Here is a 13,707-nt window from a genome sequence, read left to right on the forward strand (position 1 = left end):
ACATTTTGCCACATTATGTACTAATAAATACACCACTTGATCCAGTGTGAAGGAAAGGATGGAAAAAGGAATATATGACTCATAGAAAGATAGCTTTATTGCACAAGGTGTTGGAGTACTCTTTTTCTGGTTTTGTTTGTTTTCATAGAAAAAAAAACAGTAGAGTTAAACAAGCAATTGCAAATTGAAGCAAATTTTCCATAAAAGTTTAAGAACTCTCTCTATATTTTTTAAAACGCTTTTTCCCTCACCCCTTTGTCATAAATTTGTTTCTCCATTTTTCTTTTTATACCCAACAAATAATTCAGAGCATGCAATGCCGTTTTTCCTCAACAGAAATAAAAAATGAAATAAAAAAAAGTGAACTAGAAAGAAAATCAATACAAAGCAACCAATGGCCCAAACATTTTAATCTCAGTAAAACTTCTTGAAAAAGAGGAACCAATTGTGAAAGCAATTCTGGATAATTTTTTTTGCCCCATTCAAAAATCTAATTCTAAGCAGTGTTACTATAATGCTATAGTTTTCTTTAACCCTCTCCTGTTTAAAGTTATAACTTGAATCAAAGTTTACATTGTGCCCTGGTTTCATTTGGAGATGTTGAAAATAGTACTTATTTATACAAAACACTTTGCTATGTACAAGAGTCTTTAATAGTGGGGTAGCAATGCTGTTGGGGTAGGAGGTGCGGGTAGGGGAAAATCTGAGACCCCTTTGAGACCTGATATTAACATGTGTCCTGGTAATGGATCTGGGGTCACATCCGGTCACACCCAATCAAATTGGGTTGGAGTAGACCATTTGGGACAAATCTGATCACAGGACACGTTATTACCAGGTGTAACTGAGAGTCTGATTGGTCAAATAGGTGGGGCAAAGGTCAGGGTAGAGTGGGGAGTTTGACTCCTGACCCCATCCAATATGCACACAGCTTTTCCTGTGATTGGTTGGAGCTAGGGAGTCCCTGATTTCAATTGGCTAAACAGGCCTGCCCCTTCACGTGACACCACCGTGTGTCTCAAAGCAAACCATTTCAAAAGAATTGCATAACCAAGGAAGCCAAAACAAAATAAACAGTACCATAATAATATTCATGGAAAGGAAATGTTCTTCTCTCTGCGTACTCTCCCTGTCCTGTTCACTGTCTGCAACAGGCAGGGAGCGTGACTGTTGTCAGTTATGAGCAGTTATAACAGTTATATGTATGTCCGGAAAAGGAGTACTGTGCAGGGACATAATGACAACGGTAAGACACAGAGGTCACTATGCGCTGTCTTCATTAAGTTCAGTCATGCGACGTCATGGAGGTTGTCAACAGAACACACCTTCGGAAGGTACAGTACAACAGGTTACATTTGGTTCTACCATTTGTACTCTCTTAACACCTGAAGTAGGGTCATACTTCTAAGTTGGCCTTAGATTTGGGGACGTACACAATAAGAATGTGGGTTGGCACTGTGGCATGGCCCACTACTGTTACCTGAATTCCCATGTGCCAGGGTTAGTTGTGCCAGGGTTAGTTGTGCCAGGGTTAGTTGTGCCAGGGTTAGGCTCTAAACTGAAATCAACACGGGATGTTGCCTAAGCTATGTGACTCAGTGCTGAAGCTACTGTACCGCTCACTAACTAGTGCTTATAAACGGTTAAAGGTTCCCTGAAATCTTTCTTTCTTATGTCAGTGATGTCCCTCACCCTTTCTACAGGTACAATTAAAAGAGGGTCTTGCTGACCACAATGAATGCACTTTACCTCACTGACCACAAAAGCCACTATGACCCCAAAACTACCGCAGTGTCGTCTACTTTCCACCACGGTGGACCACAGAGGCAACTCCAAACCAAATCAACGACAGGTCTGATGTTATTAAACACAGTAACCACACTGGCTACCATGGGGTTCACTGACACACAAGCCATTCTGACACAAGCCATTACAAAATGCAAATAGACTGCATTAGATTGCAACCAGCCTCACTGACTAAGGTACTACCCATCACTGGGCCTTAACTACTTCCAGTAGATACTTAGGGTTACATCCTGAATGGCATGTTTGGTGTAGTTCTGTTCCTGCACTGTAGCTACCTATGTACCTGGCAGAGGGGCAAACGACTATGAGGCCATGGCATCAATGTTCACGTCCCCAAACTCGGCCTCAGATACCGTAGCTAACGCTCAATTTCATCTCTCTATATCTTTTCTTGGTTGTGCTAGCCGTTTCCCGTTCTCCTCTTCCTCCACTCTTCCTCTTAACTCGCGGCGTCTTCCACTGAGCGATTGTCTCATGAGTTATATTTTCATATATTTTCAATTACGATGACTTTATATCTCTCTGCTTTATTTAACAGTTATATATTTTCGATATATTTAGATATAAATATATATGTACATATCTTTTACAACAAATATGATATATTTTTTATTATTATATTGCGAGAGCCCTGATGTGAAACTTTCCATTGGGAGCAATCATTTTTTGGGGGGGGGGTTCTTTGTCATGGGGCTCAGCTTTGGGTTTAGAATAAAGGAAATAAAGAAAAAAAGGAACGCCAACAGAACCCGACAATCCGCTTCAATACATTTACATGGGATGGGGGGGCCTTAGATAACAGATTTATCCTTGAGACCACTTCATTTCATCAAACTAACTCGTGTCCACCTGCCATCTCTTCCCTCCTTCCCTAAACACTTACACAGACGCTTTGTCTTCCTTATCTATCCATCTCTCCCTGCAAACCAACGGTCCTCGCTGCATTATCACCTTTGTATATTCTCCTCTGTTTCAATCTGAAATCTGTTTATCCGTCCATCTTTCTGTCGAGTTCGTCTTTTGTCAGTCTGTCTGTCCGTCTGTTGGCCTGCAGTCCGTTTGTCAGTCAGTCCCAACTATTGTCATAAATGTCTGCCTGCCTAGCAGAGTGTGCTAGAAGGTCACAGTGAGACTGTGTGGATGGGGTGGGGCATGGAGGATGGGGGTGTGGTGGGTTGGAAGTGTTTAGGTAGACAGAGGGGTGGGGTTTGCAGGATGGGGGTGTGGTGTGGTGGGTTGGAAGTGTTTAGGTAGACAGAGGGGTGGGGTATGGAGGAATGGGGATGTGTGGCACCAAGCGCAAACGAACGACAGAACAAAGGGTATTCTTCCTGCTTCAGGGGATTGGAGAGAATGACAGAGAGGGGCCAAGAGGAGGGGTGGTCATTTCACCCTTGCGCCTCTAATGAACGGCAAATCAACTCCCTCTCTCTGTCCATCTTCCTCGTCATCTCCAAGGCGACGCTGCCAGTGTCAATCACACCGGGCCAACCAAAGTCCAGAAGGGAGAGACCGACATGTGACGTCATACAGTGTGACATCATCGTCCCCAAACCACTGTCACAAGTAGCAAATGGACAGGAGTTTTTTTAACGCACGCCTCCGCCAAGGAGTCAGCATACAGATTGATTAAAAAGGTCCACTGCAGGTGTGTGCCAGCCACATGTATACATATATATTTACACATATACACGCACACACGCAGACTCGTGAAGGTTCTGTGAATCCATTCTACCCTCTTTTAATGCACATGAGTTTATATATTCCAAAAGAGAAAAGCAAACATAAAAAAATACAGTTCAGATTCATCTTTCATATGAAGACGAATCCTGTTTTTTTCCCCCTCGCTCTGTTTCCTGTTGTCCTATAAAATAGTCAGTAACACTCTATACTGTGTCATGAATTGCATGAAAAAAATTCCCCAAGGCTCCTCCAACAAGGTTGTGGAAACCACAGTTTGTGACCTGTTTGTGTGAGTCCGTACCAGGATGGCTTTGGAGGGCCAGAGACAGACACCAAGGTTGTTGGTTTATGCATAAGCACTTTCCGTGGCAATGCGCTGCTGTTTGACCGCTGAACTCTCTGTTCAGAGACGTGAAAAGAAACACGTAAAACGGCCTAAAACATCTAGACAGGTTTATGTGAAACTACATCTCTTAGTACTTGGAAGTGCACATGGAAAGTATTTTGTGCATAAGTTCTGAGGTGTCTCAACAGATAATTGGAGAGAGCGAAAGAGAGAGAGAGATAGAGAGAGGGACAGTGGGAGAGTGAGAGAGAGAAAAAGTTTGCAAAAACAAATATAAAAATGATATTGAGTTTAGCTAGTTCTTTCCAGGGAAGGTAAAACAAAACAATAGAGAGAGGAAGAGAAAGAGAGAGAGAAAAAAGGCAGAAAGAAGACAAACTCCTGTGCTATAAAAGCCCAATCTGGCCCCTGCCGAGCGGCCCCTCTGGCCTGACAGTGCAGGAGTCAGGTGTGTGTACGTGTGTCTGTGTGGCCCCTAACCCTTCCCAATGCTCCAACATCTACGCCAGTGGCTCCAGCTACACCAGTGTATAAGATTTGGAGTAGGCCCCGCCAGCCGCCTGCTTCTGTCTGTCTAGTCTGCCCAGGCCTGACGAGCTGCTCTCCAGCAGAGAGTCTCTGGACTCTCCCCCCGTGGCTCCCCCGCTGGCTGCGTCGGTAGCGGCTGCAGCGCTCTGGGCAGAGGAAGAAGAGGAGCCGGGCATGGTGAGAGTCCTCTGGGGCAGGGAGGAGGTGCTGGAACCACCAGACGGCCCTCCAGTTGTCCCTCCTACAGCACCACCGCTTCCACCCCCCGATGCTCCTCCTGAGGCGCTGAGGCCGGCCAGGCCAGCGTGGCCCACAGTCAGAGCCTGCTGCTGCTTGGAGGAGTCCAGAGTCATGTGGCGGCCCTGGGAGTGGTACGCCCGCTGGGCCAGGCTGCGGATGGAGGCCTCGCGGGGCGGCACCACCGGGCACGGGTCACGCAGCTCCGACTGCTTCCGGAAGAAAGGGTCTGTCTTCATGTAGAGGGGAAGGTTACAGTAGTCACCTGGGATGGGGGGATGAAAGAGAGAACGAGGGAGCGATAACGATTTTACAAGCATCTTTATCGGGCACATTTGTTAAAGGTCAGAGTACCGGTATGTGTCTAAAGTACAGCAAACAACCCTGCTCACTAACCATGCTTAGAGGCCTTTACATTAGACTGATCTACAGGATCATTCTAATCAGCCGCAGGTCTCATACTCACTTTTGCCCGTCCACTCGCTCTTGTTGGCGCGGTGGGGGATGGGCACGGCTACGTTGGTAGGTCTGCCGCGGTCGTAGTCCTGGGGTTTGGGTGGCGAGGCGGTGAAGCGACACAGGCCCGTTTCGGACGGGGTGCTCATGGAGGTCATGCTGTCGGCGTTGTCGTTGGTGCCCGTGGTCATCTGGTCTGAGGAACTGTCTGAGATGAAGCACTCGGTGATCTCAAACTTGGCGTGCTGCAGGTGCTCCTCAAGCTTGGCGTGTTCGTAGGCCCGCGCCAGCTCCTCATAGGTGGAGGACGCGCTCTCTGTGGACACCATGCTGTTACGCCCCTTATCTGAGGACAAAGACAGAGAAAGAGAGAGAGAGAGACAGAAACAGAGAGAGAGGGAGAGAGAGAGAGAGAGAGAGAGAGAGAGAGAGAGAAAGAGAGAAGGAGAGAGAGAGGGAGAGAGAGTTGGTGTTGTACATGAAAAATAGCAATCTTACACCATCTCCTTGGACTACAGATGTGTGTGTGTACGTAGCCTATGTTGTGTCCTTTGTATATGTATGTATGTCACAGGAGGTTGGTGGCACCTTAATTGGGGAGGACGAGCTCGTGGTAATGGCTGGAACGGAATGAGTGGAATGGTATCAAATACATCAAACATGGTTTCCGTGTGTTTGATGCCGTTCCATTTGCTCCGTTCCAGCCATTATTATGAGCCATCCTCCCCTCACCAGCCTCCACTGATGTATGCATGCAAGTGTGTATATACGGCATATGTGTGCGTACGTGTATCATGAACTGTGTGTGTTTGTGTATCACAAGTGTGTATATCACGAGAGTGTGTGTGTTAAGAGTGGGTGTGTAGTCTGGTATGTAGCCTAATCCTGAGTGTGTGCTGAGTGTGTGTGTGCATGATGTGCCAGGCTCACCCGTGTCCTGTGAGAGGCTGGCGCTGTAGCTGTCGCTCTCGGTGACGGTGATGCCATGCTGGGAGCCCACGGTGCGCCAGTCGGAGGTGAGGGTACGGGCGGGCGTGGACGACTGGCACTTGGTCAGGGTCCACTGGCTGGAGTAGCGGTTCCTCGTACTGTGGGTGGACTTCACGCTCTTCCTCGACACCGGGTCTTCCGGGGGAGAGAGGGAGGGAGGAGAGGGAAGAGGCGGGAGGAAGGTAGGAGAGGTGGAGGAGAGGAGGAAAGGTGGGGGAAGGGAGGGTGGGAGGAAGGAGGAGATGTGAAGGAAGGGAGGAGAACACAAGAGTGAGTAAGTTAAAGGCAATGATGGAGGGAATGGACAAGACCTATAATATAAGTCCACTATGTGTTTATCAATTGACCAAGAACATAAGACTAAGTGCAGTTAGGGCTCTCCACTCACTTGTCCCTGGTCTGATGTCAGACATGTCAATCAGAGGGCCGGTGTTCTGGATGAGGGCGGGGTGATGCACAGACACGCCCGTACAGAAGCTCTGTGGATTCATGTTCTGGCTGAACTCTGTGTCCGTCACTGGGATGGTGGCTTTGTCTTCACCTGACAGAGGGATTGACAGAAGCAACAGTTATTCATGACAGAGGATTCATGCTCATTCAGGAACACCAATTTGTATTACATCCGTATCAGGTAGGCACTCAGCAACACAAAAAAAACACACACGGACGTACACACACACACGCACGCACGCACACACACACTACACTGACCGATCTGTTTGATGCCTTCCTTATCCTCGATGAGCAGCTGGACTCTGGGGATGTCGATGTGAAGTCGGGGGCCCTGGGGGGGCCCCTTCACAGGGGTGTCAAAGCTCCGGTTATTCTTACTGCTCCAGGGACACAAGGCCACACACACACACACACACACACACACACACACACACACACACACACACACACACACACACACACACACACACACACACACACACACACACACACACACACACACACACACACAGAACGTAAATCCCCCTACTTCAGAAATAGGAGTTCTCTATCTGCCTTTTAAGACATTCACTGTATCTAGAGGTAAGGTAACCGCAGATGTTCAGTGTGTTGTATGAATGTTTCCATTGGGGTATGAAATGTAAACAGAGGAACAGCAGAGATAAGATATATTACCTGATCAGCATCTCAGCCAGGCTTTTGGCATCTGGAGGGATCAGTAAAAAATAGCAGGGCTTCAGTTATGTGGAGCACAATAAATCAGATATTAATTATGCTCTCTCAACACGTTTTCTTTCCTTCACTCACCCCTCAACCCTGTCTTCTGCCTTCTCCTCCCTCTCTCTCTCACCCCTCAGTCTCTTCTCCACACCTCCCCTCCCTCTCTCTCTCACCCCTCAGTCTCTTCTCCACACCTCTCCTCCCTCTCTCTCTCACCCCTCAGTCTCTTCTCCACACCTCTCCTTTCTCTCTCGCCCAAGATCCATCTCTCTTCTCGCCCCTTTCCTCTCTTTCTTCCCTCTCTCATTGCTCTTTCCTCTCTTTTGCTCCCTCCCTTACGCAACCCTCCATCTCTTCTCCACACCTCTCCCCCTTTCCCTCCCTCCCTCCCTCCCTCCCTCACCTCTCAGTCTCTTCAGTCTCTTCTCTTTGCGTTTCTTGCGGATGACGAAGAGCAGGGCGACGACCAGAGTGACCAGGATGACGGGGCAGCCAATGGAGAAGAGCTTCTTAACGTCGTCGCCTTCGGGCCGCGCTGACTTGATGGGAGGGATGGTACCTGCTTAGAAAATATATCAGGTTACAGGACATTATATCAGCTTTTATATAAATGGGTACAAGTGTGGAAGAAGATGTATGGGGAGAGGATGAGGAGAAGAGAGACAAACTAAATTGGTTCTAACAAATCATTTTAAAAGGAAGTCAACTGCTATCCTACTACATGAGTTGTCACGAGTTGTCACACGTCTAAACATTATAATTGGTTCTAATTCTATTTCTAAGTCACATATGGAGTATTATAAACTGCGTGGTTTGAGCCCTGAATGCTGATTGGCTGACAGCCGTAGTATAGTTGGGGCGGCAGCGTAGCCTATTGGTTAGAGCATTGGGCTAGCAACCGCAAGGTTGCAAGCTCAAATCCCCGAGCTGTTCTGCCCCTGAACAAGGCAGTTAACCCACCGTTCCTTGGCTGTCATTGAAAATAAGAATTTGTTCTTAACTGACTTGCCTAGTTAAATAAAGGTAAAATAAAATAATTAGTTAAGCAATAAGGCCCAAGGAGGTGTGGTATATGGCCAATATACCACAGCTAAGGGCTGTTCTTAAGCGCAACGCGGAGTGCTTTTGCAAAGCATTTAGCCGTGGTATATTGACCATATACCCCAAACCCCCGAAACGCCTTATTGCTATTATAAACTGGTTACCAACGTAATTAGAGCAGTAAAAATAAATGTTTTGTCAAACCCGTGGTATACGGTCTGATAAACCACAGCTGTCAAGGCTCAAACCACACGGGTATGACAAAAAATATATATTTTTATTGCTCTAATTATGTTGGTAACCAGTTTATAGTAGTCATATCCCAGTTTGTCTATTTTCTTATGGTCTTGTGTACACCTAGCGAACAGTTATTTAAATTATATGATAATTCTTTTAGCATTTTATTTGGAACGGCAAGCCAGGCAAAATTAAACGGGCCTATTTATATAATGAATATGAATTAGGAGGGCAGAAATGATTAAATATTAAAGCATTAGATGTCTCACTAAAGGCTTCAGTCATACAAAAGTTATACTTAAATCCGAACTGGTTCTCTAGAAAATTAATAAGAATGTTTCACCCCATGTTCAAGAATGGCCTTTTTCCCTTTATTCAGATTACAACCTCTCACTTTCAGTTATTTGAAAAGGAAATAATCTCCCAAATATTGATATTTAAAAAAAAGCCAGATAAAATTGGTTGCAATTTCAATTTAAAGGACCAGAAAAAAACAGAACAAATAATACAACAAATATTGTGGTTAAACTCAAATATACTAATATATAAATATAAATATATATATCTAAAAAAAATATATATATAAAAGGTATAATCTTTGTAAATGATGTCATAAATAGGACTGGTGGAGTTATGTCACATATGCAGCTAACAAAAATATATGGAAACGTCTGCTATACCTAAAATTACAACCATCTACTTGCAGCATTACCGCAAAAATGGAAGAGGTAAGTGGAATGGGGGGAAAGTAGAGAACTTGTCTGTCGGCTCTGCATTAAAGACCATACTTGGTTAAAAAATTGTGATAAATAAAAAAGTATACCATTATCATTTAAAGACCGTAAAATTCACAACTCTCCCATATAGATTGCAAAATACTTGGGAAGAGATTTTCAACGTACCGATTCATGGTTTATGGACTGACACGCAAAACGACGACAGATTCAAAACGTAGAATTTTTCAATTGAAATTATTAGCAGATATTGTTGCGAAGAGACAGAATCATTAGATCATTTGTTTTGGTACTGTCCATATGTAGCTTGTTTTTGGTCACAGGTCCAGGAATGGCTGAAGAATTGTAACATTTACCTGGAGCTAACTCTGTATATAGCACTGCTGGGTGATTTGAAAATTCATAGTCAATCAATCAATAATATAATAATACTTATAATAATAATAATTTACAATCTGTAGAAATTAGGAGAATAGAAAGGTTCTGAACTTTTGTGAAACATCACAGCACAGTTGAAAAATATATGGCAAATAGAAATTCAATATGGATGGTGTTCAGAGATAGATGGGAGGGGTTGAATGGAGCTGAAGGTTGGGAAAAATAACAACTAATAACAACAAGATAACTAATGTAAAACATACTGTTTCCATAAAACGTATATAGGTACAGAACTTTTGCGAAAGAAATAGATGGGAGAGGTTGAGATTAGAGGAAGGACAGGAGTAAAAACAAACAGAATATAACTATTGTAAAATAGACTGTGCCCATAAAATGCATATAGTATGTATAAGCTGGAAGTTGAAGCCTAAGCGTTATTCTTTATTTGTTTAACCCTTTGTTGGTTACTGCATGATTCCATATGTATTATTTCATTGTTTTGATGCCTTCACTATGATTCTGCAATGTAGAAAATTGTGAAAATAAAGAAAAACCCTTGAATGAGTAGGTGTGTCCAAACTTTTACTGTATATATTTTCAAAAAAGATATGGGGAATTGGAAGTGATGCAGACAGTGATGTGAAGCTACAATGGAAGCTACAATGATGGAAGCTACAATCTATCTGCAATGTTAAAATCTACTCCCTAGAATTAAAAAAATAAATAATTCTAATAGCAATAAGGCACATCGGGAGTTTGTGGTATATGGCAAATATACCACGGCTAAGGTTTGTATGCAGGCTATATACCACACCCCCTCGGGCCTTATTGCTTAAATCAACTCCTTCGATAAGGTCATTTAACTTAAACATATATATATATTTTTTTACCAATTGTTCTCCTGCTCTAAGACTTTATTATCCATGTAAAAAAGAAATATGGCGTTCTTTTGTGGGTTTTATTTCTGTTATTGAGATACGACAGTGAAGAGGAGACAGGAAAGATTGCGAGTCAGAAGAGCAGATTCGAACCCATGCCCCTGGTACGTGTGCTAGGCTCAGCAGTGCGAACCCCTGGACCACACAGGCCGGAGAAAACAAACCAGCTTGTACTCACTGCCGTCGTAGTCCAGCGTGGCGAACTGAGAGCTCTGGTTCCCACAGCCGGCGCTGTTACACGCCTTCATCTTCAGCTCATACCAGGTGGCCTCGCGGAGCTCAGCCAGGAACACGTCGGAGGTGGCGTTGGTGCGAACATTCTGCCACGCCCAGTTCCCCTTAGGTCTGAACTCCAGCAGCACGGCCGTGATGGGGCAGCCACCGCTCGCCCAGCCCTGCAGGTTGAGCCGGGCGTGGGTAGAGTTGACGTGAGTGAACACCGGATGGTCCTTATTGAACTGGGGCTCTGGAAGAGGTCGGGGGCAGGAGGGTGTTAGTTCTCACTAAACATTATTCTTTTAAACGTCTTGAAATATTATGATATGGTAAGTGTGACTGAATTCTAGGAATCTACCTGTCCACCGCATTTACCCCTTTCACAGCTATAACCATGTTGCCCCATCCACCTGGCAGCTCCCTCCCTCTCTGCCCATCTCCTGTCCCCTAAACACCTCCCATTGTCCCTGTATCACCCGGTCCATCCTCCCCCTCTCCCCCTACCCCTCACCTCGTCCGTGGGTCTTAGCCTCGATGATTTCACTGATGCGTCCCGCTCCCACGCTGTTCTTGGCGGCCAGTTTGACCTTGTACCAGGTGCCACAGCGTAGGTTGTCCAGCTTGAAGGACCTCTCACTGGAACTGATGAACACATCCCTCCAACCCTCCATGTTGTCCACCGAGTACTGCAGCACGAAACCTGGGGAACACACGCACGCGCGCGCACACACACATCATGATAAGGGCACATTTTTCTTATTTTCAGACTTTCTTTTCAACCTTCTGTTGTACTGCAGTGCATGATACAAATAGAGAAAATGAGAAAAACTACATTACATGTAAATAATTTAACATTTAAATGCACCAGATACCCATATATTTTTGCTATATTCAGCTGGTTCATTCAGCTGGTTCATATTTCATTGTGTCAGTACCGCTGAAAAACACCAGAGGACAATGGTGCATCATACATCTCCTCCACCTATGGAGGTTCAGATGGAGAAGGCGGCATATTCATGACTGTTCTATGCCGCCATTACTTTCCCAGAAGCTCCCAGCTGGGTTTGGGAGGGCGCTGACTGGGCATATATGCAAATGAGAACACATTATGGCGTCTGCAGTCATAATCAGCTGCCTTGGATTTATAGTCTGTTTATAACTCTCTCTCATCTCTCTCCTTCTCTTATGCAGTATCTCTCTAGCTCTCATCTCTAGCTCTCCCTCTCTCATGATGTCTAGCTCTCCCTCTCTCATGCTGTCTAGCTCTACCTCTCTCATGCTGTCTAGCTCTACCTCTCTCATGCTGTCTAGCTCTACCTCTCTCATGCTGTCTAGCTCTACCTCTCTCATGCTGTCTAGCTCTACCTCTCTCATGCTGTCTAGCGCTCCCTCTCTCATGCTGTCTAGCTCTCCCTCTCTCATGATGTCTAGCTCTCCCTCTCTCATGCTGTCTAGCTCTCCCTCTCTCATGCTGTCTAGCGCTCCCTCTCTAATGCTGTCCAGTGCTCCCTCTCTCCCTCTCTCATGCTGTCTAGCTCTCCCTCTCTCATGCTGTCTAGCTCTCCCTCTCTCATGCTGTCTAGCTCTCCCTCTCTCATGCTGTCTAGCTCTCCCTCTCTCATGCTGTCTAGCTCTCCCTCTCTCATGCTGTCTAGCTCTCCCTCTCTCATGCTGTCTAGCTCTCCCTCTCTCATGCTGTCTAGCTCTCCCTCTCTCATGCTGTCTAGCGCTCCCTCTCTCATGCTGTCTAGCGCTCCCTCTCTCATGCTGTCTAGCTCTCCCTTTCTCATGCTGTCTAGCGCTCCCTCTCTCATGCTGTCTAACTCTCCCTCTCTCATGCTGTCTAGCTCTCCCTCTCTCATCCTGTCTAGCTCTCCCTCTCTAATGCTGTCCAGTGCTCCCTCTCTCATGCTGTCTAGCGCTCCCTATCTCATGCTGTCTAGCGCTCCCTCTCTCATGCTGTCTAGCGCTCCCTCTCTCATGCTGTCTAGCGCTCCCTCTCTCCCTCTCTCATGCTGTCTAGCGCTCCCTCTCTCTCTGTCTCTCTTCCTCTCCCACTCCCTCTCCGTCTCCCTCAGATAGACAGATGAATGGACGAAAGGACAGATGGACAGCCAGAGGGACAGACAATAAACTTACAGAGATAGATAGACTAATACAAACACAGACAAAGTGAATCAAAGACTGCATGTCGAAAAGGTGTGAATACGCTACACTGGGCTCTATTTTTGGCTGGCGTTAAGCCAGCGCAATCGTCAAACGCACATTCGTTTGCAGTTTTGACCTGTTAAAGCCATATAGCATAAACATATAGCATGGTACGCAAACTAACAAAGCTTGCTTGGGGTGGCAATATCTGAGGTGAGCTTCTTAAAAATGTGCGCCAAAGTTCCAATTTCAGTTTGTGCTGGTGGGGATATTTAAGACCAATGTATTCACCAAGTAATCGGACATCCCCTTTTAATCTACAGTGCATTCAGAAATGTTTCAGACCCGTTGACTTTTCCACATTTTGTTACGTTACAGCCTTATTCTAAAATTGATTAAATTGTTGTCTACACACAATATCCCATAAACAGGTTTGTAGATTTTTTTTTTAAATAAAAGGAAATATCACATTTACGTAAGTATTCAGATCCTTTACTCAGCACTTTGTTGAAGCACCTTTGGCAGTGATTACAGCCTCGAGTCTTCTTGGGTATGACGCTACAAGCTTGGCACACCTGCATTTTGGGAGTTTCTCAAATTCTTCTCTGCAGATCCTCTCAAGCTCTGTCAGGTTGGATGGGGAGCGTCGCTGCACAGCTATTTTCAGGTCTCTCCACAGATGTTCGATCGTGTTCAAGTCCGGGCTCTGGCTTTGGCACTCAAGGACTTTCAGAGACTTGTTCCAAAGACACTCCTGTGTTGTCTTGGCTGTGTGCTTAGGGTCGTTGTCCTGTTG

The 13,707-nt window shown here is 45.5% G+C and overlaps 1 protein-coding gene across 1 annotated transcript in view; it reads right to left on the reverse strand.

Annotated features, from left to right (window-relative positions):
* Window positions 1–79: 79 nt before the first annotated feature.
* Window positions 80–13,707, reverse strand: part of LOC106612398 (cell adhesion molecule DSCAML1) — a 148,167-nt gene continuing 134,539 nt past the window's right edge. The window contains 9 exon segments of the mRNA XM_045724385.2: window positions 80–4,865; window positions 5,067–5,402; window positions 5,987–6,181; window positions 6,435–6,587; window positions 6,758–6,876; window positions 7,175–7,205; window positions 7,623–7,778; window positions 10,726–11,013; window positions 11,275–11,463. Of these exon segments, the coding sequence (XP_045580341.2) occupies window positions 4,354–4,865; window positions 5,067–5,402; window positions 5,987–6,181; window positions 6,435–6,587; window positions 6,758–6,876; window positions 7,175–7,205; window positions 7,623–7,778; window positions 10,726–11,013; window positions 11,275–11,463 (1,979 nt within the window). The 3' untranslated portion in view covers window positions 80–4,353.

The sequence above is a fragment of the Salmo salar genome, chromosome 09 (assembly GCF_965601325.2).
Source record: "Salmo salar chromosome 09, fSalSal1, whole genome shotgun sequence".
Classification (NCBI taxonomy): Eukaryota; Metazoa; Chordata; class Actinopteri; order Salmoniformes; family Salmonidae; genus Salmo; species Salmo salar.